We start from the raw sequence: 27,200 nt of genomic DNA, 5'->3' as shown, positions 1-27,200 counted from the left end.
CTGTACGAACAACGTTAATACTATATAGCCTATAGCCACAATGAAGTGAACACTGTAGTCGCATATGTGAGTTTGGAGTCCAGTTGTCGCGTCTGTAGGAAACCTATAGAAACGCAGATCTTTAGATCTTCACGATTACGGCATCCGACGGCACAGCAAACCTTCACCATTTTACAGCGACAGCGCATCCTATTCCATGAACACGATTCGAGTCTCTGGAATGTCTCTGGAATGACATCATTAGGACGGTGAAAATAGCCGTCAGTGGGCTGCTTTAATAAACATTTCAAGGTGGATTTGATCTCCCATTATGTAGCACAGCTTCTCTTTTGTCGTTGTTATGCCGCTACGAGCATTTCCCTTTTTTGTCGCTGTTGACTCTTATTCTGACTGGTTGTTTTAGCAGCCACTGCTCATTATTATACTTAGTTCTGTTATTTCATTTTGTTTGTTAATCTCTGATTGTTGTTTTATGTTTTTGATCCTGGCATGGCGTTATAAGCCCTTGGCTTCTGCCTATGCCACCATATTGCTCTGTACATTATTTACCGCGTTACTAATTTTCATTTTCTTTATTTACTTGTGATATAGTTTTATGATCCTTATTTAGACAATGACTTTGTGTAACATATCTCTTGCTTTACTTTCCTTTTGTAACTTTCAGAAACGTGGGAAAAACATGTGTTTATAAGTGAATGAACAAACCGTGCTCGTACGTGCATACATGCACTTGACGGCCAATGTGGCGGCATAAGCGAAACCAAGGACTGTATGACGTCATGTGAATTTCCCATATAGTGTTTACTATCGATAGCACAGACGTTGCCACACTACAAGAGAGATGATTAATCCAATCCGATTCAACCAAGAGATCCAAATCTAACTGAACCCCACTGAATCCGTTTTACATAGCTCTATGATCTGATCCGACTCAGATCGGGTCGATTCCGCATTCAGAAGTGCACATCTTTATCTCTCCAGTTTTTGCGTTGAGCTGCACACTGCCGCAACTCAGAACACAAGAGTGTCATATCGCACAATGGCGCTAGATAATTACAAGTTGAATGTATTTGACAAACGATTATAGCGTGTGTTCAAAGCTGTGGAAAACTGATAGAAAAGGTCGTCATAAGGAGCAGTTCACCTTTGAGTGACAACACACGCATTGAGTGAATACGAATGACCTCTCTAAATACTAAAATTTAAATATGTGTGGTTTCAAAACTGGATAAATCTCTATGACCAGATGTGCAGTTTGTTTCTCCGAAAACTCTTTGTTTGTTTCGTTGCACTCTTTTAAAATCAGAAAACACCTATCTTAGTCCGAATGGTTGCAAAGAAACAAACTACGAAAATAAAATGCGCTCTTGGTTGCGAAACCTCCAAGCTTTCAGTATTAAGCTCCAATACATATATGATAGCCCTGTCAAAGTCTGAAATTTATCTGGGTAACTAATTTCCCGGTGTTTTAATAGCACTTGGGAAATGGTAAGATAACGGTAGGAATTGAAGTCCTGGTACTCGTTTCAGGTGCCTCGATTTTCAACATCAATGAGACACCAGCAAACCAGGAATGCAAGTGTTTCTGGTTACTTTTGCGGCTGAGGAACAAGCAGTCAGTTTAATCCAAGGACTTCATTTTCGCATAATCCTGAGTAGATTGGATACATGTATTTGCCTTTAATATAGAAATTCTAAACGGATATTGAACAATGTGCGTTTTTCTGTTTCTATTTCGGGAATGGGTAGAAAACTGAGATTATAAGTTATTTAACGAGTACAAGTTTCACGAGTAATTATATTCGTGAAACTTGTACTGAGCATAAGCGTCATTTCGCAATCGAAATTCCTGGCTCTCGTTGAAGGCCGAACGTCTGTTGTGCATATAAATAAGTCTTTGAGCATTTGGAAAAACTATCCCAATCTACAGCATAAAGCACGTTCGATATTGGTATTTCTTAATGCAATTTTGAAAACATCTGTTTGGGGTGAAGCAAAATGTTTAGTTCAGCAACTGCGTATGCGCAAGCTTGATCTCTTTCGGTGAATGACTGATGACTTGTCAGAGTCTAAGGCTGTTGCGCATTGTTGCGTTCATTGTTGCAGCTGCATTATATGCCAAGTTCGCATTGTTATCTCCGAAAGTTAAACTTTAATAATAATACCACGGCAACGCCAATGGTTCGCAGAGCAATTGGCGCCATCTTGTGGCTGGAACGGGTGTGGTTGCATATCCCGAGTGACCTACCTAAGGGGGTGGACCGTTCCTCGGGCTATTTCAGCGAGTGTGTCGTGATCCTGGGAGTCGCACCACAACCGTTGACGTGCCTTGCTTGGGATTATTAACGTTAGCGATGTTGACCTCAAGGATTGAGATATATGTAGCATGCCTTCGATCTCTGCTGATCTTGTACCTGTGTGTACCTGACATTCGTTGCCAAGGTAAGGCTCTACATTCAGAAAACACCAACGAAGAAAGAAGAAAAACACTATTCATTCCGAAGTCTCAAGCAAGTGAATTTTCTAAACGCCACGTGTGTACGTAAGTTTACAGAGTTTAGCCAGTGAGTTTATTACGATATAGGTACACTTAAAAAACAGAGCTTCGCTTATCGTTTGAACACTTGTTTTGTATATTACTTCAGAATGAATATCTATTCTCCCCTTGTATTAACAAAAACAAAAACGACGTACACTGTGATCCCATTATTCGTTAAATATCACTTCAAACCCCACTGTCCTTCGATATTGAACGAATTGCCCAAACCACACACAGCATCAGCACGTCAGTCGTATTTCGTAAGGTGTGTGTCGGTGACGAGTGCTATTGAGGTATTGCGTGGATATTTATTTAACTACATTAACTAAGCTACCGCATAAACAATATAGATGTTTTTCACTGGGAAAGAGAGGTGTCGGAAACACGATGTAAAAATTTCGACAAAACTTCGAACGCATTGTTCTAAAAACTCGGTTTTTGTATGTGTATCGTAACTGCTTCAAAATGTCAGGAATGTAAACATAATTATGTGAAAAGCAGGGAAATTGTCATCTGTCGACAAAGGCTCCACACCCTCTATTCCTGCCATGTATGTTCCCGAACACCTGCTGGTAGTTTACAACAGTGTGTTGACCCAACGGAGATCTTTTTTGTAGTTTCATTTTAGCAACGTAAAATCATGAACTGGAATGCACCTGCTGGTTTTGCCAAGCAACATGCCGTAATTAAGTCAAAACTTTGCATATTGTAAGCTGTGTAGGAAACATTTCTGATCACCCTTCTATCAGACACCAATCCAGGAAATAAAGTTATTGAGCTTGAGCTAAAACTGAGCTAAAAAAAGGAGTATCGTCTCTCTTTTGAGATTTTCTCATACTGAGAGGTAAGCTCTGCTTGTCCACAGAAGGCATGGAACTGCTGCTCCAAAGACACATGAAGTAAGATATGAGACGGTGAGAACCCCCCCCTTTGTGTTGGTCAATGTTTCGTGGGAATATGAGGAATTCTTTTCGGGTATCTAGGGGGAAGTTTTGGGTAACAATAGTCTAGAGTGTGGATAGCGATTGGATATGGGGGTACCCTGTCTTATTTCTTGCTGGATATATCTAAAGGTCTCAAAGTACAGTGTAATCAACATTATCGGCAAGACGCAAATGCGAGTCGAATAATTATATCTTACTTTTACAAAATTAATATGCAATATTCAGTATTACATTACATTCATTATTATTGTAAATATCATGATTCCTTTAGGAGCGTGTCAACGTGGGGTATCTCGTAAGTTAGATTTTGGCCAACAGCATACTAAAGAGAATGACCGTAATGGGTTGTCCTATAAATTCAGGGTCCAAAAATGTGACATTTTTGTGTCCCGTTACATTTGAGCTGGGCAATTTGACGTGGACATATCAATAAATTTGATTTCAAATTATTTTTAATTGTTTGGCAGGTAATTTGCATCAATTCAACACTCTTGGAAATAAAAAAAAAATGGTCTAACTTACAAATCATACGTTAGATGTGACAGAGACAGGGAAAAAATTCTAATTTATAGAATGAACCTAATGTTAAGTTTGTATATGACCTGATTAATGTTCCGACAGGGCACATTTGTCACACCGACTATATGCTCTATCTATACATGACCCAGTTACCCAGATATAGCAATGAATAACTGCACGCAAGTAATTATTTTGTACCTGTTAAAGACATCTATGCGGCGCTGATCAAAGGTCAACAATGATTCATCTATTGTGTTATTGATATTTATTTCATATTTTGCGCGCTGGGGATGGGAGATGACTGAGATAAAGATTGCATGGCCGTGGAAATTCAAACCGTGCGTGTGGACACCATATGATACTAGGGGCGCTGTTCATGATATAGATGTACACATCTTATACTCATTATTATTACTCTTACAATTATTTATTCGACCAAAACAATATCACATAGTTTAATAGTTTACAGAAAAGCAAATCAAAGAAAACAAAATTACGAGGATGGACAAAGAATGCAAAAGAAAACAAACAGGCAGGTGTAGGACCCACGAACAAGCAAATACAAGACACGTGACTGTAATGTGGGTCAGGGACTGCAAAAGCGACATTAACTGCTACATGTATTACCTACAGATACGCAGACTCGCATACAAGAAGTAACAAAGACACAACAGACTACAATCACAATGCCCACATGCAAAAAGGACTGGCCCCCAAGGAGGTGATCAAAATGACTGACAGAAAAGCAACGGACGGAATTATGCGTTCGGCAGCAACACGTGACAAAGTGCGTGTAATATTTATGTTCTGATTGATTCGATTGATATCCATTCATTTGAACAGATGAAAAGAAGCAAACAAATAACTGGTATACATACACAGGGTGATGGACGGAGGATACCTGACAACAGCATGAGCTTATACGGAGCTACGTTCCTTAACAAAAAAGTGAAAAAAATCAATGTTTCTTTTAAATAAATACAAGAAATAATTTGATAAAGGAAGAAATCACATGGAATGCCATAGCAGGAATACAAAAAACACACTTGCCATTTATTCTAAATACCGATAAACTATTGGGGCATTAATGGATAATGTCATACATTATACCTTTCCAGACATAATAGCTTTTAGAGTAGTTTTTAAAATCGTGCAAGTTTCTGAAATAAGGGACTGGCATTATTTTATTCCGCAGAAGAGGGCCTTGATGGGTTTAAAAAATAAAGTGGTTTTCGCTTTCCCGATATGAAGCTTGGCTGTTACTCTTGTAATGTGAGTGTAAATTTTATTATATCTCAAGAACACAGAACTGGGCACGCAAGGTAAAAGGAATTGTCTTCGAATTTTTATCACAAACGTTCTAAGATAATATTTATATTTAAGTAGATTTGAAACAATTAAAAATGCTACACAAACCAAGCCTAGCAATAAACGACAATGATTCCTTAATATGAAACCACCACCATTTTATCCCTATTTTTATTTCCATGTCAAATTTCAGGAATGGACAGCACCTAGTGAGTTAAACCAATGACACTTCTATTTCATATTGTATAAAGTAAGCATAAGATTTTCAAAGCTTTCTCTAAATGCTTCGTAAATTGTATTGCGAACTGAAAATGAAACACTTTCCAGTCTGTGAGCTTATGTTCTCAGATCCCTTTTAGATAACTATTGGGCAACAAAAGTTTGCATAAAGCCCACTGGGATCCTCTATATTCAGAGACGCAGTCATTAAAACAGAAGCTACTGCCACATTACAAAGTGTCTCTGTAAGTCACTAATACATGTATGTGCATGCTGCAATCTATTTGGGATTTATAAGGTAGACTGGTCAATAACAAAAGGAGTCCCTGGCCTTTGGTAACACATTGGTGGGTAATGGCATCCGCCATGCCAGTGGAATTAATGCACAACGGACGGACATCATCTGACAAACTTCTGACCTATCGGAAGCTGGTATTCTAATGAGTGCAAACCTGCACAGAGGATATAGTTATTAAGCATGGCATCGATCCTGCCGTTTATCAATAATGAATATGAGCGATGCACCATTGGATGACTTCTGATGATAATACATGTTTCTTAAACTCTAATAATAGCTGCCATTGACTTTTGAGCGACAATCTTCGATAAAGGAAGTTTGGGGATTAATGATTTTGCGTTTGAATGGATTACGTGAATTCCTGTCTGATAAAAACATTGGAAATTGTCATCATTGGCTTGATTGGAAACCTCTGTGATATTTCTAGCTGTCATTCCTCCACGTTGTCCTTGTTGACACTCAAATATTGAGATTTAATCAGCTTCAATAGCCAAATGTCGACGACCTGCTTTCAAGCTTTCATATAAATTTGGCAATGCAAAATTTGATCCCACCTTTGGAGTATTTAAGTGACTCGCTCGTGATCTGTACACTTGCAAATATTTGGTCCTTGATTTTTTTTACACATCCACAAAGATGGTGCTATCTGTGGGTAGGTCATGACCAGGTATGACCAAGCAGAAGTATACGTGTACATCCATGGTTCAACCATTTAACCACTAGTGACTTTGAAGAACAAAAGCCAAGAGCACAAAGCCAAGATTTGAAGCTTTTGGGGAGTTGCTAGATTATGCCCCGGCAAAGATATTTTTTTGATGTGGTCGAAATGCAAAATTTTGCTCAAGGTTGTAAATACATACATGTACATACACATACATATTACATGTACACTGGCAAATAATGATTGAAGCTGACAATGTATAGGGTAGTTTCACGGGAAAGGTTGTAAAATGAAAACTTGGATATTGATGCCTTTTTTGATTGGAAAACTTTGCTGAAACTTAATGCTTTTCGTCTCACATGGAGTTTTACCTTGTTGCAATCTCAAAAAAAAAAGTCAAGGCCTTACGCATTTTGGTTCTCAAGATATGAACTAAAACAGGCGCAAAAACACAAGATTTGGAGTCTGATTCGAATTTTCCACAAACTGCAATTGATGTGAAATAAAATCAAATGGTATGGTAAAACTGCCTGCTTTCGCGTGGACGTTGAGATGTGTTCCAATAAAGTGTATTCCAAATTTCATTGGAATTGGTTGACCAGTTTTTTTTTTACACTGTTTTGAGTGACACTTTGGTTTGTTAGTTAAATGTTTGTACAAAATGTCCTCTCCTGAACACGGTATTTCTTCCGGAATGGAAAGAAATGTAATGTAACTCATTAGCCGTCAACACAACACTACACACTCTAGTCACTTAATATAAAAACATTGCACTACAGTGATCACAAGTAAATAAGATACAAATGCTCATGAATATGTCATGCAAATGTTAGTTAAAAACGTCCTTTCCTGAACACGGCATCCCATGATCTGCAGAAAGTCAGATTTTTGGGGGGGAGGGGCATTAACTGGTAGCTTGGCATAGACTTACAAGAACAAACAGACTAGAAGAAATCGGACTTGAACCGTGCTTGATGATACGGCATTGTCGTTATTAAACTTCATTGTCCTTTCCTGAATATTAAGTTTAACAGAGCACCCAGTTAAGCCACTGTTGCTTAAATTTGATGAAGTGTATACTTATATTGTCTGTAGAGTTTGTGCTTTAAAATTAAAACCAATTAATTGGACAAAAAATGCTAGTATTTTGTTTTGGGGGGGTCATTTACTTGAGCATTATGTCCACATAATATGCGTACTATATGCCCATATCAATTATCCATCTAATTCACACTTAATCAAATATTTATCAGAAATTGGCTGATTTACAGTTTCATGCAGGCAAATTCACAAAATTAATGCATCAGTTTGTCCTAATTTCAGTAAGATTTACTGTTTTAGACAAGTTTTGGGGTATTAGAGTGTTCAGGAAAGGACACTTGTTAACAACTTCAAAACCATCTACCTACACGAGTTTTTAACATTACACTCTGTGTTAACAGCCATTTCATTGATTTTACCATAGAGCTCTGTGGTTTTGCCTATGAAAAATGGAACACTTCAGCATATCATGCATTGATCATGTGCTGATCACTCTTCTGTTATTTTAATTGCATACATTTCTAAAGCATCCTTCAGTATAGCTTTCACCATGTATGCATAGACTCATGGAGCCACGTTTTCAAATGGTTTTAATTCCTGCCTGAACATACCCACTGTAGACACCGAATGTACAGTACATGTATAGTGCACTGTTAATTAAACAAGCAACCTTAACAAGGCAGAGAAACTACAAAATAAAATTTAACTGGGACCTCAGGAAGAGAAAGAAATGTCTGACTTGTCTGAGGAAGGGGCCTTGCAGGACAACTGTGTATTTAAACAAACTGAAGGAAAAAACCCAGTGATGTTTATGAGGAATACAAAGTAAAAGAGAGAAAGAGAAAGGCAAAATGCTATGAAAGTTTATGGCAGAAGTAAACTTGCTGAGGTCGATATTCTTTAAAATGATAAGCGCAAATAATTTGTTCCTGCACAGTTTGTATGTATTCATGCGTATGCATTTCTTTGTAGGGGCTACCATAGGCCAACATCAGTACTTGTGTCACTCTCACAGCCCACAGCAGGGTTTTTAGGAAAATACCAGAGGGGATTTCCCCTTACGTCATTGTGAAGGCATGTTTACAATAAATTATTTCTTTGCAATCAGCTGCTGATTTGTGAGAAATATGTTTCTTAGGTCTTTACTTACTTGTTTAAAATTGTAAAATAGTGCAAAACTGCAACTTTGTAAGCTTGAAATATGATGAAACTGGTACATTTTTAGCAATATTTCATTAAATTTTTGGAAAATCCGTGCTGGGTGGTACAGCCAATTTGAATCCCGAGACTTAGGCGGAAATTTACAGTCCTGGGTGGCGCTGCCTGGCGCCACCCACCGTGGCTAGAGCGCTGGCGTAGTAGCATAATTATATGGACCACATCACCCATGTTTACCAGTTTTATTTTGCACTTTCACAGCAAAACATGTTAAAGTGATTATACTGGTTCTGTCTGTCCTTCTAATTAGCTTTATGATAAAATTTCTCAAAATGTTGCTTTATAAGATCAAACTTGATGGAAGGTAGCATTATGTTAAAACTTTGTCCTTTCCTGAACAAATGAATTGTTTTCATTAAGAGAGCATTTAGAGAGGCCACCATAATTCTTGAATGCAGTAACCTAGGAAAACAGTTCTTTGACAGCTGTTCTCCCACATGTAACCCTTGGACAAAGGAGAACATACTGAGCAGGATGCATGATTTTCGGAATTACATGTAGTTGAAATGACAGGTGGTATTTTAAGAAAAAAAGAGAGTAAAAAAATTAATTTTCCCGAAATATCAGAAAATATGCATTGTTTTTAACAGCATAACTTGCATGAGCGTTGAAGACGTGAATTGTGGTGGCTGTTAACCAATTTAAAGCAACCCCAAACATGTCTGGAATGTGGAAATAATAGTGAATGATATATACATGTACCTTCAGTTGACAAAGTTAATTATGACATGCCAAATGGAAAGTGTCTTGAAATTAAAACAGGAAAAGGTTTAAGCCTTGAAATTTGCATTTTCTGTTACCTTTATCCATACACTTACAATAGCCAAACATGGTTTATTGATATAAAAAGTTTCATTTTTGACCACTTGTGACACTTTTTTTGCAACCTTTCCCGTGAAACTGCCCTAAAAGAAGTTAAAATATTACAAACATGGCAAAGGGTGGTGGGCCTCGTGTCAATCATCATACGTGGTGAAGATTGCAAGCATAATACTGAACAATAAATACAAGACAGCTGGTATGGCTCCCTAATATAGACATACAAACTTTGAAGTCCACAGCCGGCAATCAGATAAAGGAAAATGAAACACAAGAGATGCATCACAAATATGGTTAAGCCTGTGGAATACGAGCATCCATTTAAAGGTACAGCACACTTACATGTATATACCTAACACAGTTTATTGAAAATGATCCATTGGAAAAGTTTGTCAAATGGCAAAATACGACGAAACAGACAGCAGAAAACGGCTAAACCCATGCAATAAAAAGTGAGAGTTGATGTACAAAAGAAATGAGATTTCAAGAGATTGAATTAACAGGCAGCAGGTCAACAGCGCCCTTTATCAAGGGACCCTGCTTGAATGAACCAAATTAATGGCTTGGCTCAGCTGGTCAAAAAAGCCGGAGGAAGCTTGATGGACATAATGGAGAGAGCCCCAGTTTGTGGTTTATCATCTTTTGAGGTCTGAACTTCCCGGCATTTCAGTGTTTCATCCAGTGCCACTGTGAAAAATCCCAAGTTAGTGGCACAAATTGGAGCAATGAAAAGTAGTTACCATGGTTACACTACATGTAAGTTGTGCATGGCTGAAATGACAGTTATATTGACGATGAATTGAAAAACCAAAACCTGCAGCTGTCCCTCTTGTCTGGGCCACCAACTGTTGCCAAGGGGATTCACCCTAGGTTAACCAAATAAATATATACCAATATGATAAAGACTCACCCCCGCACATTTTCTTGAAAAAGGGGTTCCTTGCTCTATGCTAAAAACGAAGTAGTCCGAACGGTGGACCTCTGACAAAACACACTGGGTTAGAATTGGCTGCAGGCCCGGGCGAGCTGACCATGCGCGCCCGCCGGCGCCCTGGCCTTGCTGGTAGTGGTGTGTGACCGGCAACTAAATTAAATGTCTCCTTTCTTTGAGACAGGTCAATCAAAAACCGTCCCTGCACTGTTGTTAAAACAAACCTGAATGAAAACTGTAAAAATTATCTTGACTTCTGAGAACAGGATCTAAATGTGGAAAGAGATGAAAGTTGTCACGCGATTTCACACTTGTGCGTGGTTGTTGCGAAGGTAGAAAAGATGGCTGAAGGAGAGGGTTTATTTGCATATGCATTGAAGAACTTAAGAGGTCTAAGGTCACAGCATCTTCCACGTGGTACGCATACTGCCTCCCGCGGGGGCCGGGCCAGTGCTCGATCGAGGCCTCCCTTAAAATTACTGATCAATCGAAGCGTGCTATGCGTGCATGGAGAGAGACTCTGGCGCAGAATGTGAGACTGTTTCCAAACTTCCTTTCCTTTGAATCTTGCAGTATGGGTCCCTTAGCACAACCTGCCGCGGGACTCAAACAACGGCAACTTCCTGCGGTTTGCTGGTTCTTTCAGTAACAAGGCAGACATTCAACCAGCGTACAAGTTGTAGGTCATGTACTGTTCTGCACGTGTACGTTGGACCATGTTTACGAGTCTAACATCACCTCCTGCATGTATGTGCTGCTCAGCAAGCCTATGAAATGTATGATCAAAGGAAGAATTAGTTCAGGAGGCAGAGGGAAATGATACTAGGCCCATACTGGTTGCCCTCCACACGCTCCGTAATGACGTAGTTATTGAATTGTATTTTGCCTAGTGAAATGATTTTTCTATACATATAAAAATGACAGAAAATAGTTTTACACAAATGAGTCAGTATTTTCCCTCCTAAAGTAATACTTTTCTGGACATCTTTTTTGCTTTCTGACCCCCTGCATATGACCTCACGTTATAATATATGGCATTTCTTTCTTCCTCTAGGATAGGCTTGATTGTAATCAAGTTAAAATAACAAAGAATAGCCTCTGACTCTGCCTTTACACAAAGGGTCTATTCTATAGGTCACTGTAGAGAATATCTGCTAACATCCATAAATGGAACTCTTTCCAGTATGTGAATATATTTACAGTACAATGTTAGGAATTGTGATTACCAAATACTTTGCAACACGAGCTAACAACTCATCCATCCAGGGACTCTGCAGGACTCCCATTAAGAACTGAATATTTCACTTGGATTTATTTTGTGCAGGGCCAAGCTTGGTCTGTCCCAATATCTTCACCCCGCCAGATGCCAATGAGAACTATGCTACTGTGTACTGGCCTATCCCGCGTTCGATGGATGTGGATGGTGACCCCGCAGCCGTTACCTGCAACCCGCCTCGGGGAGGCAAATTCGAGAGGCAGATCAGCATTGTGCAGTGCACGGCAGTGGATACGTCCAATCGTGAAAGGACTACCACGTGCCAGTTGTTAATTGCCGTGAGTAAGTACATGTACCTCTTGCTAGGAACAACCTTAATTTAAACATAATGAAGGTACTTATATACATAGATGAAAGGCAGTGTAAGAATGATTGAAATCCCCCTACAAGTAGTTTGCAATCTTTACTTTTAGTACCCTTTCCCATTGTAACATTGGATTCCTCACCCCTCCTCAGCCGTCAAGAATGATCAGAATTCCAGATTTTCTCACAAATTTGACACTATATCCACAAGATAATTAAATACAGCTGTAAGATTCCAATTAAGGCTATACACTGGGAACACAAGGTAATTTCGGAACAATAAACAAGTTTTAAGAATTAATTTTAGATTTTTGCCCTGCCCGACGTGTATTATCACAATGTAGATTCAGTCTTTGCCCCTGAAGGTTTGTGAAAAACAATAAGCGCACTCGGGTGGGACTTGAACCTACGACTTCCTGCTTACCAGTGCAGGCGTCTTAACCACTCGACCACCGAGCTTACCAGTGTTGGCTGGCTGGTTCATCGGGCAGGGCAAAATTCTTCTGAAAATAATTAACATCTCCTGGCCCAAATTCATCCTTGGAATGAATTCAGGAATACTATAGCCTGGAGTCCTAGCTGTAAGTATGGACTTATTGTTTTCAGTTTCAAAGCATTTAGACAAAACGTACTTTTATTGGAAATCAATCTGAGCAGGATGTTATCGCCCTCTTTTTAACATTCAATGTTGAAGTTATTAACAGACTGACATTTGCCAGATCAACCTACATTGCTGACTGAATTTTAAGTCAAACTGAAATACCAGTAATATCTAGTCTCACTGGCTGTTGAAAATTCGTGTCAAAATCTGTCCAGCTCCAAGATTCAACAGAGGCTGCCCACCGGACATTTCTCAGGAGAATTCTATGGTTACTTTTGCCAAGCCCATTGGTGAGCAGAATTTCGCTGGGGGTGATCTCTCCCCAGTTGAATGCAGCCATGAAAGCGGTGATGTGTTTGAGCCGGGGTTGACTTTGGTCAACTGCACTGCAATAGACACATCGATTAATCTGGAGGCCACCTGCTCCTTCAAAGTCTCCATTGGGACTTGTAAGTCAACAGTTATTCTTGTAGCCATTCTTCGGAATTGAGCTAAAATGAAAACCTATTTACTAAACCCTGTTTGCCTTTGGCCCAAATAAAAAGACACATGAAGGCAATTACATTTCCAGCATGTGGTACGATGAGTATCTAAACCTGTGAATAGTGTTCCTAGGAAATTTCTTGAATTTCATTTGATTTTTTGTAATTTTGAATTCAGTTGAAATCAAATTCTCTATGTTCATAGCATATTTGAGGCACATGCATCATCTTGAAATGATGTAGATCCCCTTGAAAATGGTACCAGTATCGCAGTCCTCCATCAAAAGTATTTGACTGCAGTCTGGTGAGCTGTTATTGAACTTTTTGGCTCTGGCCAGTTCGATCAAGCCATTTGAAAAGGATTTAGGTTTTTTTCTTTTCAGTGCCCAAATTTGCCAATCTTGGTTCTTGTGGTGATGCTGCCATTGTCAACACGGCACCTGATGATGGTCAGAACACGGCCACTGCCATCACCGGCCGGTGGACACGGCCAACCAAGGACGGTGGGGGCGACGTCGTCTGTGACCCTGATCCAGACACCCATACCTTTGTCGCGGGGGTTACCACGGTGACGTGCATGGTAGCCGACTCCAATGTACCCTCTCTTATCGACACCTGTTCCTTTAAAGTTCGTGTCTGTAAGTGGTATTGATGTTCTGAACTCAATAATTACTGTCCCTGTCAAATTTATTTCTAGATTTAATATATGAGTCCACATGTATATTGCCCTCTTTCTGGTCATACATTAAAGAAAATCTGGTAGGCGTAGCGAGTAAAAGCCATTCATCTCATGAATGTTTATCATTTACCATACTTGTACACTTTAGGACATGACTATATAAAAATTTGAATATTTAATTAATTTCACTCCAGATACCTATAATTTTTATGCATTTCCTTAAGATTTGACTTCGTGTGATTTTTGTTTTTTAAATTTGGAAAGCCATGCCAAGAACATGTACTTGTAAAATCAAAAAGATGTTTGTCCTCAGTGAGTAACTTTATCAGTCTTATATTTCAACTTGAGATTTGACTTTCCACCACAGTTCCTACATTCCCAAATGGGTGTCCGGAAACAATCATATCAGCCAACGGCATGGATGTTGACTTTACCCCACCTAATGCGATAGACTCAGTTAGTTCCACAATACCCGGTACTTGTGACAAGGCCAGCAACGACACATTTGAAAGTGGCGAAACAACTGTACGGTGCTCTGCGATGGACAGTGTTGAGACTACGCAGACCGTTACGTGCAGCTTTGTAGTGGCTGTTGGCACCCGTGAGTTACAAAGTGTGGAAAATTATATGTACCTATCCAAATTTCCTGCAAATGAGGGACAGGTAATAATCAGAATGCAGTTTCATACATGCAGTTTGGGTTGGTTACAAATCTGTTTGTTGTATCACAAGGTAAAGTAATCACGTCTAACTGAAAAAAAAATCATCATCACTTCAGCTTTCCAAGAATGTATTAATAAACAGAGATGCCAAAATGAAGAGCCCAAAACTATCAAATAGCCCAAATAACAAAAAACAGTTCATTTTAGGTCCATCTTTTTCCACTAAAGTCATACAGAGAATAATCCGTGGAAACTGTATGTATCGTGTGTAGGAAAAGACTTGTATAATTCATTCTTGAACAGTCTACCTTTAATCGTCACATCCTTTTTTTCTTTCCTCAAGCGCCTGATTTTGATTCCCGTGGCTCGTGCGACTCTAGTCCAGTCAACGTCCCTCCAGACGAGGGCAAGATGACGGCAACAGGGATTGTTGGGCAGTGGACCCGACCGACCCGGGCTGGAGGGGGCCAGGCCACCTGCAGCCCTGACCCGGACACAACGACCTTTGTGGGAGACAGAACTGAAGTTGCGTGCACCATACAGAATGATCAAGCACCGTCCATCACGACCACTTGCACTTTTGATGTCGGTGTATGTAAGTCAAAAGTCTTTTGTTTTCGTCAATGTGACATCACAGAAGTCTCATCAGAACAAAGCTGCCTAGAAATAAGACTGATTTGGTGCATGCAACTAATTAGATTGTTTTGCAAGATCCCAGTAAAATGACCAAAAACGGTGGATACTTTATTCCAGTGTTGGAAATTTTTAACCTGTAATATCCATGAAATTTCAAAAAGCTGTATATATTTGTGTTTTCCTTTGCTTTTGCAATATGTCGAAACCTCATTAGATTTCTTGTTTATTCATAAATCAGATCAGCTATAGCTAGCTGGTCCACATTGTATATTTTTTTCAAGGACTTGACTCTAAGTGATAATGAGAAAAATGAAATTTTTATAGTATCATGGAAGACATCTCTTTTTGACCTGCTCAGTTCCAGCTTTTGAAAAGGACACATTGCTAGGAAACCCATTTCGGTCTCCAGACCCTGGGGCCAACTATGCAACCTACGCCTATCTCGATCCCCTGGCTAAGGATAGCAATGGTGCATCTCTGCCCGTGGTCTGCAGTCCTATGTCGGGTGCCCAGTTTGGCGGGGGAACACATGAAATACAGTGCATAGCCACTGATGCTTCTGCCAATCAAGATTCCACTTACACATTCAACTTGACCGTCGGTGAGCATTTCTGTTTCCAACTTACCCCGAGATCAGTGGGTTCCTGTTCTACAGGGATGTCAGTGGCCCTCTTTGATTATGAGCACATTAAAGTTTTGCAGATAAGACAGATATTGGTGCATTGGTGGACACCCCTTGTATTAAGGGTTGCGGTCAAAATAATGATTTTTAATTAGTCAGTTTGTAATATGGGATCGGCAATTAGAGGGTTACTCTATCTGTGTATCTGGTTTCAGCAATACAGTTTGAAAAATGATATCTTTATGTAGACTGGATTAATTATGAATTAAAACATCATTCTCTCCAAGAAACGTGTGATCATGCTTTAGCTTATGCATAGATATGGGGAAACATGTTAATAACATTGAAATTTTGTTAAATTAAACCTTTTATGTTTTCCTTGTCTTGTCTATGTACATGTATGAACACAAAGCACCCGTCTTCAAGACCCTTTGTCCGAATGACATAATCCAGGCAACCAATCCAGTCAGCTTTCCGGTGCCAATAGGAGGCGATGATCCTAGAGGAAAGCCATTTCCTGTCACCTGCACAAAGAATGACGGGGACGTTTTCAATCCAGGCACAACTGTTGTCATCTGCACAGTCACAGATCCTGTGACCAAGCTGGTGGCCACCTGCTCCTTCACGGTCACAATCGTTGTTGGTGAGTAAAAAAGAATTGAACACCTCGAGAGATCAATTTCACCAATTTTGATAAATCTTTGGAAGATTGTCCGATAGGGCTGAAGTCCAAATGAAGGTTTTTCCGAAGACCCATAATTACACAAGAAAGTGGCTGGTTGAACAGTGACAAAGGAATGCTTTCAGGAGTTGGACAATTTCGTCTTTCTTAATCATTCAGAGCACAGCTCCTTTTACTTGAAATTTTGATGCCATATGAAACTTTTTAATTTGAAGAAGCAAGAACACATGGATCAAGACAAGTTCTTGTAATTGTGTTGATAAAAAGGTAAGGGTAAAGTGTTAAAATTCAGTTTAGGTGACTTAATTTGGGTTGTATCAGGGTCCAATCTATTGTTGATGCAGCCGAGTCTATCACAAGCCCTTCCACATGACCCGTTATAAGTATTAAGGGTGAACAATGAAAAAGGAATCTTTTCACAGTTTGTTTGAATAGCTGTGACTTGACTTTAGATTGAAATCAATGTGATGAACTTGAAGGGACTTGTGATGAACTCTAGTACAACACCATAGTCTGTGATTATTTGGTTTGTAATATTCTGTTGACAATGTTATGCTTCTTAATCATGGTTTACAGCACCTACGTTTGATGCTTCTCCTGCTTGCGATGAAGACTACAACACCGAACCAGCCCCGGGAGAGAACAGGGCTATCGCAGTGACCTGGCCAGAGCGCGCAGCTACACAGGCCGATGGGAACCCGGCAAATGTGACCTGCGAGCCAGTTCCTGGCTCGGACTTTGAGGCCGGAGACACCAACGTGACGTGCACGGCAGCAGACACCCGCTTACCACCCTCAATTACCCCTACCACAGACTGTGTCTTCAGAGTTCGTGTGTGTAAGTTAAATGGGAAGAATAAGAATTGTGAACTTTTTTTCAAAATTCCAGTTCTACCTCTATGTTTGCATTGTCAAACCAAAAGCCTTTTTTTTTCAAACCAATGGCCATTATTGCCATATCCCCGGTTTCAAGATTTTAAAGATACTCTAGAACAGATTGAGGTTGTTCAGCTCAATGTGCAAAGAGCACGTCACTTAAAAGATGGTTAATTTACCCTCACAGACCCAACATTTGTTGAGGGATGTCCGAACAACATAATTCAAATTCCGGATGACTCTGGACCATCTACCATTGTTAACTTTGAAATACCGGAGGCCGCCATCGACTCTGGTGGCAAACAGGCAGCCAATGTGACCTGTGACCCCACTAGTGGTTCTGCCTTCCGAAATGACAATGAGACGGTTGTCACCTGTACAGCGATAGATTCAGTGACATTGGGTGAAGCTACCTGTTCCTTCACCATCAGGTTCTTGGCAGGTAAGCCTTTAAATACGGGTGGAGTTGAGACACATAGTCCTGCTTTTGGTGGAATTTTCATGACTTCGTTTAATCAGCAGGTCTTAATTATTACTATGCATTGTACCCCAAAGCATAGTAAAATAGCAAGCAAAGGTTAAAGCCACTCAAAATGTAACATTATGTTCAAAGTATAGTTTGTTCATAATGTTCACATTTTCCCGTTTAAATAATTATGGTTTGAAGTTAAATCTGTGACGTTGTCAATTTTTGGTTTATCTTGCCAAGTAAAGGACAAGGGTGTTGCCAACCTGAAATATTTTTAGAATTTTTGTGTTATTGTAGCAAGCAACATTTTTACCACTGAGCTGTACTAAGTTTTGTGTGTTGTTGACTATTAAGGAATGGTATATTTTGCAGCACCCACATTCAATGCCACTCCACCCTGCGACGAGAATGTCAATGTGCCCCCAGCTGCTGGAGAAAACATGGCTGTGGCAGTGACATGGCCGAAGCGTGCAGCCACCCAGGAGGATGGCAACCCGGCAATGGTGACCTGTGAGCCGTCTCGTGGCTCCAACTTCCCAGGAGGCAATAATACAGTCACTTGCATGGCAGTAGATGAGCGCGCACCGGACACCCTGCAAACCACCTGTGACTTCCAAGTTCGCGTCTGTAAGATCATATCTCACTTGGTGTCCAAACGTCAGCTATGCTGAATCATGTTAGTTAAAATAGGCATCATTTTAAAGAGGAACAAAGCAGAACAAGTTTTGCCCAAAATTCACATTTGAACCTAAGCACAGCAAACTTGTTGAACCTGGATGATAAAAGGCAGTAAACAGTACATGTTATGCTAAGGTCTCTTACCAATCTTCAACTGCCTTTAAGAGCAGTTGTGCATAACTGCATGAGATATTTTATCAGAACTCTCTTTAATTACTAGACAACACATGCCCTCTTCAGAATTTCGTCTAAATATGTCTTTAGAATCAGTCCAATCCTGGAGTGTCATGCACAGATTATACACCAGTTGTTTGCGAAACAGATCCCACCTTCGTCACCGGATGCCCAGCCGATATCGTTGAAGCCCCAGAGTCAGGAGGGACAACGCTGGTGGAATTCCAGATCCCAGAGGGTGCCCCAGACTCCACCGGTGCAGCTGCAAATGTTACCTGTGAGCCACCCTCTGGATCCTCCTTTGCAAACAATGTCGCGACCGAAGTCACTTGCACCGCCATCGACTCGGACAATGCAACTTTTCCTAGCCCGGCCACCTGCACTTTCAAAGTCATCGTTGGCATAGGTGAGACCTCTCAGAGTGAATGTAGTTCATCGGGTTCACAGAATATCTCTTATTTTGGAACATACATTTTGAGTGGCGTAATTATACAGGCTTTAATTTGCAGTGGGCATTTGGAGTTACTAAGACCTGGAGTTGATTGCTCAATTTCAACAGGGTTGGTAATTGTTACTAGCAACGCAAAGCTTTTTTATGCACTAAAATGTGATTGGAGCATAAGGGGTATCAGAAGGTTTTCAGGGTGGAGGTCCATTTTAAGATAGTAATATGGTGAGGAATTGTCTTAATACAAGTAAGCATGTTATATGTACTGTGAAAATGAAGTAAGGTTGAAGCTTTGCATGGTTAAGTAAAATTATAAGTTTTGAGGTAGCACGCGTAAAGATAATATAAGCCCCAAACAGTCAAATAAACCATCATTTTATCATTGGAGAAAGTTATCCACACAACAAGCCACAGACTGATTGTTTTGAGGGAAACTTGGCTCCATCACTTGTTCTATGATAAACATTCTATGTACAGCCCCAACTTTTGCCAAAGGCTGTCCGGCAGACATCGTTGTTGCGCCAGATGAGAATGGACAAGCCACAGTGACCTGGGATGAGATCACAGGCAATGAGGATTCCACCGGCCAGCCGGCTGAGGTTAATTGTGACCACAAGAGTGGAAACACTTTCAACCAAACTGAAACTTTGGTGACTTGTATAGCCACTGATGCTGGAACCACACTGACCGCAAATTGTACATTTAGGGTTATACTTGGTAAGAGTTAAATTTACTAAATACAGTAAAAGAAAATGAAATCTCAGAGGAGTGACATGGCAAACGACAATCAGTCAAATGTGTGGCAAATAAAAAGGATATCTAATCTCCAATCAATGTCTTGTCTCTTAGTGACTAAAATTGTGAGTATGAAATTTGCAGGTTATAACCAATCCAAACGAATTGGACTTCACACAAAAATACAAACCCTCTATTGTTAGAAATGAAGCATGATGGAAACCGATTTATAACTAACTGTAAATCACCTTTGTTGATGATGAGGATTATAGTGATTTTAACGATGAGAACAGTGGAATAATGATAGTTTGAGTGAAAACGATGTACAAAACTCTTTTCTTTAGTGGATTTGGGTTGCAATGAGGGCTGAGGCTCTCCAAACATTGAGCAAAAATTTTTGTTGATACGTAATGTGAGAAAGGCTTTTTCTTGGGCCTGTTTCATTTCTCTCCCTTCCAAGAGCATATACATTTACAGTTAGAAGGCCCAACAGATCCTCACCCCTCAGTAAGGCTTTAAAGTTACAAAAGGACATTTCCTAATTTTTGGCCCCCCTTCCAAAAAATAAATCTTAGTTCCATGAAACATTAATTAATGTTAGATCCACCCTTGAACTCTTTCATCCACCCTTGAACTCTTTCAACTTTTTTGAGTTCTTCATGCTTGTATGTTTGAGATGGAACAACGACTTGTTTCCTTGTGTTGCTTCCGAGATTCTGAGCCACCCATTCTGGATTGCCCAAACAATTTCAACATCACTGCCAACCCTGGCACGAATACGGCGAACGTCACATGGGATGCCCCTGTAGTCACCGACAACTACACACCACAACCGGACATACGAGTTGCGTGCATACCAGAAACTGCCACATTCTTTCCCTATGGTGCGACACAAGTGGTCTGCTATGCTGCTGACTCTCTTAACAATGTTGGAACATGCTCTTTTGAAGTGGAAATAACAGGTAGTACACATTAATTAAATATTCATAATCATTGCATGTGTGAGAACTAACACAAGTTCAGAAGCTTCAAAGGTGCACTCCATGTTATACGTAGACATGACAAAGTCAGGTCAGGTCTTCAGCTGAAACTCTTCATCTGCATACATTCACTTAATCGTCTTTGAGTACTGTACCCACCGTTTTTCACTATTAAAGTTGACCAGGTTGATCCATTGTTATTTTGTCCTTCCTGTTTACCGGTGTCCCTGATGATTGACCGTGTCCAGGTGCAAACTGTGTTGAGACATGCCCAGACAATTCAGTCTGCATGCTACAAGAGGATGGCGAGTCTGTGTGCGTTAGCAACCAAGGATACACTGGGCCAGAATGCACAAGTAGGTTTCCACCACTGGAAAAAAGACTTCATTCATCTTTCCAAGATAAAACCTACTCACATTTTAGTTTTTTTATTTTTTTTGCTGGGCCACAACTGTTTCCTGCCCAGCTGATTGTCCACTCAACTGTAAACCTTTCTTTTGCACCATCACGAGTGCATGATTTTGTTAATTTTGGGCCAAATCTGTGGATATATAAACCACAGGTAACGTTCACCACCTGTGGTGAAAAAGAGAGCAATATTAAAACTGCTTCTGAGGCATATATATTTAGATTTATCTTTCAAAGGATAAACGGAATGCATAAAGTGGCAAAGTGGGTGAAATGTCTTTCACAATAGTGGTATGTAGCATAGCCGGGGGAGTGCAGAGTGGCACATTGTAGTAGGATGGGAGATTTTCAAAACAAAGTTGGAATGCTGAACTGGGGTTGTAAAAATGATGAAGAGTATGTTTTGCAACAGGGGAACTTAAATATAGCCTTGGCTACCCACCTGCAAACGTGTGAAAACTCAACTTTTTAGCTGATTTCAGCTCTTTTGGTTTAGATGCTGACCTTGAATTTCAGTTGTTTGTGTACCTGCTGTGTACAAACATATGGGGACTTTTTACATTTCAGCTTTTTGCAAGCTCCTTTCAGCTTTAGTTTCAGGTGGCCACTCAAGACCCGTGCACCTGTGAGATAGCACAGTGCTCTTCATTGCTTGTGCAAGGAGTAGATATCAAAATGCAGTTTTGTGAATTTATTAGAAATGTCACAACTGAGATTTGTTTACGAACAGATGTGGATGAATGTGCCTCCAGCCCGTGTCATTCAAATGCCATCTGCAGCGACCTCGCCCCGCCTGATTTCTACAGTTGCGAATGCCAAGAGGGCTTCTATGGGGATGGGACCTACAGTTGCGAACGTGCGTTTCACTTGTCTGACTAAATTTGATTGTGAATTTTTGAGTCCTCTCTCATGCAGGACTTGTACAGTCCTTGAAAATCCTAGAATTTTAAACTCTGTTTGTCAAGGCTGTGAAGGGAAAAATGTCCTTAGAAATTCATCTTTAATTTTGTAACAAAAGTATTAATTCATGCACAGTGATCATGAGACAATAAGGGTTTCAAAATACTCCATTAGCTGGTGAAATCGACACCAGTTACTTGGATGGGTTGAAAAAGCCACCGTCAGTAGTGGATCTGTGTCCCACAAAACTAGCAGTAATGAGCAGCTGATAAGTGCCAGCAATGTGCTGTGCGTCTTACATACATTTATGCCAATCGGCATTGGCAAGCCATGTAAGATGAAAATTTTGTTTGTAATTATTTGTCCTAGGTTACTTCCCTCCTGAGTATCCAGACATACTGCTACCAGGTTAGTAGAAATTTGAAAGACTTACATGTATATGTATGGAAGGGCTGAGGTCACACACCCTTAATGGAAACCAGTTTTAGAGGCATTTTAAGGTTAGGGTTATTTGTAGCAAAGGGAGGAGGAATAGTTAAGGAAACCATCAACAAAAATAAAGCTTCAAAGAGTGTTCATATTGCAAGAAAAGTCAATACTCTCAAGACAGGTTCTTATTGAAGTGTACCAAAACAAAGGAATGTCCTCATAAATAATGTTTGTTCCCATGTGCTACCCTTGCAGGAAATACTCGGCACTACTCTATCAGTGAACAAAAATATTGCATGTTCAGATCACATAATATGATGTCAGTCAACAGCCAACAGTCAACAGCTGCCCTTCTGCCATCTTGAAATAATTCATGCATGTGACATGTGTGATAGAAGGATATAAACCCGATGTGGTTGAGAGTACGCTGTCATACTCCTGCTGTCTGTGTGATCAGAAATCTTACTGTACTCGTTTTCCTGTATTTTTCTGTATCAGGCGGAGCTTATGATCTGAAGAAATTGTTCTTGGTTGTCCTTGCAATTGCCGATCCATCCACCAGTGACTGCAACCCTGATGTCGATACAATGTCATTTGAGTGCTCCACACTTGTGAGAACCTTCAAGGAGCTTGTAAGTTCTATGATGTGTCAGGATCCTGCTGGATATAAATTCAAAGAAGCTGAACATGAAAAAAGTACACCATTCTGTATAGACCCCTTGCAGTTGGTACTCAGTGACAGTTCCTTTAACATGGCTAGGAATCATTAAAAAATGTGAAGTGCAAGCCCTCCATTAACGTGGAAGAAAGTTTTTTCCTGGACATTTCAAGACTGAAAATTGAGGCAGAGTAAGGGCGTTATCTACACAAATAATTTTTGTGGGCACTTTTTACTCTGGTCCATTGATACTTCAGTACAGTGAAGAATTTACCATAAAATATACATGCATTCTGAAAAGAAAGGTGCAAAATGGTCATGCGAATTTATTGTGGAGGAAAACTGGCCCATATTTTGTTATGTTTTGATTGTCTGTGATAAGGTGTTACCACTGTATAAGAAGGTATCAAAGGGTGGCTTTTTGGATATCAAGATAAACCAAACAGATTTAAGGTGAGAACCCCTTTATGTAATTTTTTCACTGGCTACAGTTTTTTAATAAGCTTTTTAGGAAAAGCAGTCTTTCCTAGAAAAAGAAAGAATTCTATGATGATGCGATCTGTCAGAGCTTTACTTACATGCAAGAATTGTATTCATTCACCAAGAGTACAGACCAAAAAGTGTGACCGACATTCTATCTTTCAAGAGAGGGCAAGTCTGTAACAACTGTAGAGCATGAAAAAATTATCACCCTTGATGTACTTTTTGAAAATTGTACATTCATCCTGTAAAAGGTTTATGGCAGATGCAGCATTTACTAAAGGGAGGGGCTGGGGTGTTCATGAAAATGGGGTACCCCGAATGGAGATAAACCCAAACACGTACTGACATTTATTAAAGATAATAATTCCTGTCTATAAACTGATTGAATCACAGCACTCAATTTCACAGGTTGTTGAGCAAATGATTTTCTGCTAACAAAACGGCTATCCACTTCATTAACACCATAAGCAGTAAGCACATGAGAAAGCTCGGTAACTTCAGTGGCAGAATTTGCTTAAAATAATGACGTAACAACAGAAATTTCCATTTACACAGATCTAGAGTGACTGCAAAATAGTGCTTAGGCTAGTAAAGTTTTTCTGCAAGTTAGCACAACCTGTCAACATCAGTTGGGGATTTCCTTTTGATCACAGGAAAGGCAGTGTTCTCATTCCACACACTGTGTCCTACAACTACTCGGATGCAGCCATCCGAGAAATGCAGCCAGCCGTGTTTTACGCGAGGTCGGTGCAGCCAGATGTGGAAGCCGGCAGAGTAGGCAGCTTGCAACTGGATAAAAGCTGCAAGGAATGCACGAGTCCAAAAGGCAAGCATCTTCGTCCATGCGCATGACATGCTTGAGCAAGATACGGTGTATGTTTTTTTACATAAAGAAACGATGCCCTTTTGGGGGCAGACTGCTGAGCAAGTTTGACAGTTATCTTTTGTAGCGTACAATTTTCTCATGTGCACTGTATGTGAATCTCATCAGAGTGGATAGTGAAAATTATAGAAACAACACTGGAATCTGATGAAATGGTTGAAGCAAGTGGTCAAAGAGACATACCTTGTACACTACCCTTTTGGCTGTTGTAATAAGCCATTTAGGAAAATTTGAATAAAATCTGGTGCACTGAGTTATCTGATTGCACATAAACATAACAATTTGAATTCCCTAGACTGAAGACACTGTTGCTATACCTCGTGATTTGGGGCAGGCCTTTGCATAGCGACCACCATCTCTCGAATGGTCTGTTTCCTTTGTGCCCTGCTTATCAGTTGAGAACAGCGGTTTTATTATGGAATATTCAAATTGTTATGTTCACGTAAATTTAAAGAACTCAGTGTACCAGATTTTATTCATCTTTAACTCGCCAAAGGCTTATTATGAGAGAGTTGTAAAGACCAATCCTGTGACAAATCCACAGGATACTACATTGTACTATGAACTGTCAGCATAATGCCAGTTTCATTTATACAAATAAGGGCATGCCAGATGAATGTGACACAGAGCTTACAATTTCTAGCCTTTTATTTGCCCATATGATATCTCTGAAATGTGTTGGAATTGTCACCTTTGCACAAATATTTAAAAAATATTCATCATTCTCCTGTTTATCCAGATATTACCAGTGTCTGTGTTGGTGTGGACGAGGAGACTATAGTGTGTCCAGACAAAAGTGTCCTGACGAAGGAATCTGATGCCAGTAGTGGGCTGTGCATTTATAAATGCGTTTCCATCTGTGAGGAAGATTCCAGTTACTGCAATGGAGGTGTGTGCTCACAGAAGACTAACGAGGATGCAGAATGCAGGTTAGTCCTCAGATTTTCCATATGTAGACCAGACTTGAGACAGCCGGCTTAATATGTTTCTGATGAAGGCTGCCTAAGACAAACGTGTGAAATGCTTTTTAATAACATGCAGTAGAATTTGTCTGTGTTGTTTCCCTACATAATGACTCTGTTTAATAACTGTTATGAAACAGAGAGACAGAGTTGTGGTTGTAAAGGCCAATGGTTTAAACAAGCATCCTTTCCCTTACCAAACTGGACTGCATTCATTTAGCATGCACATGGCATTCAAAAACCTTATGAGGACTACCTTCCTATAGCATTCTCAAGAGATGCATTTCTAGTAGCATTCACATGCAAACAGCATGATGAAATGAATCAATGGGGGGGTTGCAACCCCCCACCCCCTCCCTCTAGCTCCGCCTCTGGCATTCCCTCTGACTTAAAGGTAATCAAAGAGCAAGTATAGCATTCAATGACTGCATGCATTTGTCAACTCTAGAAATGCTATACTTTGACAAAATTCACTGCCTTGACCCTCTAAATTTCTAGACATAAGTTTATCTGTATAGCATTCATGCTCCACGCTAGGAATGCTATTCAGATGATTTCCACTTGAGGAATGCTATATTTTTCAGACCATACTCTGGTTTGAATGCTATGAAGGCTGATGAATGCTACGGCAATTTTTGAATGCTATCATGGCTATGGTTGCTCAGGAATGCTATCAGGAATCCTATCTGGACTGCTATCATCAATTCGAAAAATTCGTTCAATCCTTTACATGCTACGGTGAATGCTACAGTTGTAATTACATGCTGTCAGAATGCTATTGTAATTGCTGTTAAACTGCTACAATAGCAGTCAAGTTTGGTAAAGGGTCCCCCATTTTGTTTCTGTTAAGATTACCATTAGGTGATTGCCAAAGAGCACCACAGGGTATACATGTACATGTAGTTGAAAATGGCCGTGCACAGTTGCGAAAGGTTTGAACCACTAGTATACTGTCATTTGAACCAACTTGGGTCTTTTTTCTCTACAGTGAGTGTCCAGAGGGTACAACAGGGCCCAGATGTACCCCTGTAGGGCCAACTGAAGGACCTCCAGATGAGCCTAACATACCACTCATTGTTGGGCTATCAGTAGGTATTGGCGGGACACTCTTGCTGATAGTAATTCTGAATATGCTGTACTGTGCCCTCCGCGGTCGGTGCTCCAAGAAGAATCTTCAGGCTGGTGAGGAGAACGGGATTGAGGCCAAGTAAGTAATCCTTAACTGTGTAGATGTGATACTAAAGGCCGGTTCGTGAGTGCAGGCGAATTTAAAAGGGATCCAAGCGAATTTGATGTCAGATAACATTCAGGAAGAGATTCGTTGGAGTTGAAGTGGTTTCAAATCTTTGCAAATTTGCAGCACGAAGACGCAATCATATTCATTTTCAAGTGCAAAGCAGCCATTTAGGGGTTAATGTAGACTCAGGGAAATGGCATGCAGGAATCAAGAAATCGTCTCAAAAAGAAAGAGTTTTGAAGACGTATAGCTCATATGATGTGTAAAAGTGTGTACCTCCTCTGTAATATCGTCTTTCAGATCAATAACATGACCTTAATCTTACAAAATAGCATGTATGACTACCTCTTTGAACTGTGCGAGGAATAATTTGTTGACCCCCAAGAAATTCATTATGACCTGGCAACTGCAACAAAGATATTTCTGATGACTGCTGTACTT

At 40.1% G+C, this 27,200-nt stretch overlaps 1 protein-coding gene and 1 long non-coding RNA gene across 6 annotated transcripts in view; one reads left to right on the top strand and one right to left on the bottom strand.

Annotated features, from left to right (window-relative positions):
* Positions 1 to 2,142: 2,142 nt before the first annotated feature.
* The window catches only part of LOC110990576 (uncharacterized), a 27,310-nt gene continuing 2,252 nt past the window's right edge, over positions 2,143 to 27,200 (top strand). Inside the window, exons 1-22 of one of the 5 annotated variants that reach the window (XM_022255636.2) lie at positions 2,143 to 2,442; positions 11,822 to 12,055; positions 12,893 to 13,126; positions 13,543 to 13,797; positions 14,206 to 14,439; positions 14,844 to 15,095; positions 15,495 to 15,737; positions 16,171 to 16,401; positions 17,017 to 17,277; positions 17,503 to 17,757; positions 18,157 to 18,411; positions 18,785 to 19,042; positions 19,562 to 19,801; positions 20,533 to 20,781; positions 21,048 to 21,155; positions 21,938 to 22,063; positions 22,477 to 22,515; positions 23,035 to 23,168; positions 23,577 to 23,647; positions 24,331 to 24,503; positions 25,300 to 25,489; positions 26,511 to 26,729. In XM_022255636.2, coding sequence (XP_022111328.2) covers positions 2,355 to 2,442; positions 11,822 to 12,055; positions 12,893 to 13,126; positions 13,543 to 13,797; positions 14,206 to 14,439; positions 14,844 to 15,095; positions 15,495 to 15,737; positions 16,171 to 16,401; positions 17,017 to 17,277; positions 17,503 to 17,757; positions 18,157 to 18,411; positions 18,785 to 19,042; positions 19,562 to 19,801; positions 20,533 to 20,781; positions 21,048 to 21,155; positions 21,938 to 22,063; positions 22,477 to 22,515; positions 23,035 to 23,168; positions 23,577 to 23,647; positions 24,331 to 24,503; positions 25,300 to 25,489; positions 26,511 to 26,729 — 4,349 coding nt within the window. In that variant the 5' untranslated portion in view covers positions 2,143 to 2,354. The other 4 variants (XM_087134252.1, XM_022255662.2, XM_022255653.2 and 1 more) reach the window with 4 other exon arrangements.
* LOC147799673 (uncharacterized) lies at positions 2,333 to 10,838 on the bottom strand. The gene is made up of 3 exons (XR_015424683.1): positions 10,477 to 10,838; positions 4,881 to 4,938; positions 2,333 to 2,450 (listed from the first exon to the last, which is right to left on the bottom strand). It is a non-coding gene; the product is annotated as an uncharacterized LOC147799673 (long non-coding RNA).

Source organism: Acanthaster planci, linkage group LG03, assembly GCF_054643075.1.
Source record: "Acanthaster planci isolate LZ-2023a linkage group LG03, COTS_SCS, whole genome shotgun sequence".
In the NCBI taxonomy this organism is placed as follows: domain Eukaryota; kingdom Metazoa; phylum Echinodermata; class Asteroidea; order Valvatida; family Acanthasteridae; genus Acanthaster; species Acanthaster planci.
This window is presented reverse-complemented; position numbering and strand designations above follow the sequence as displayed.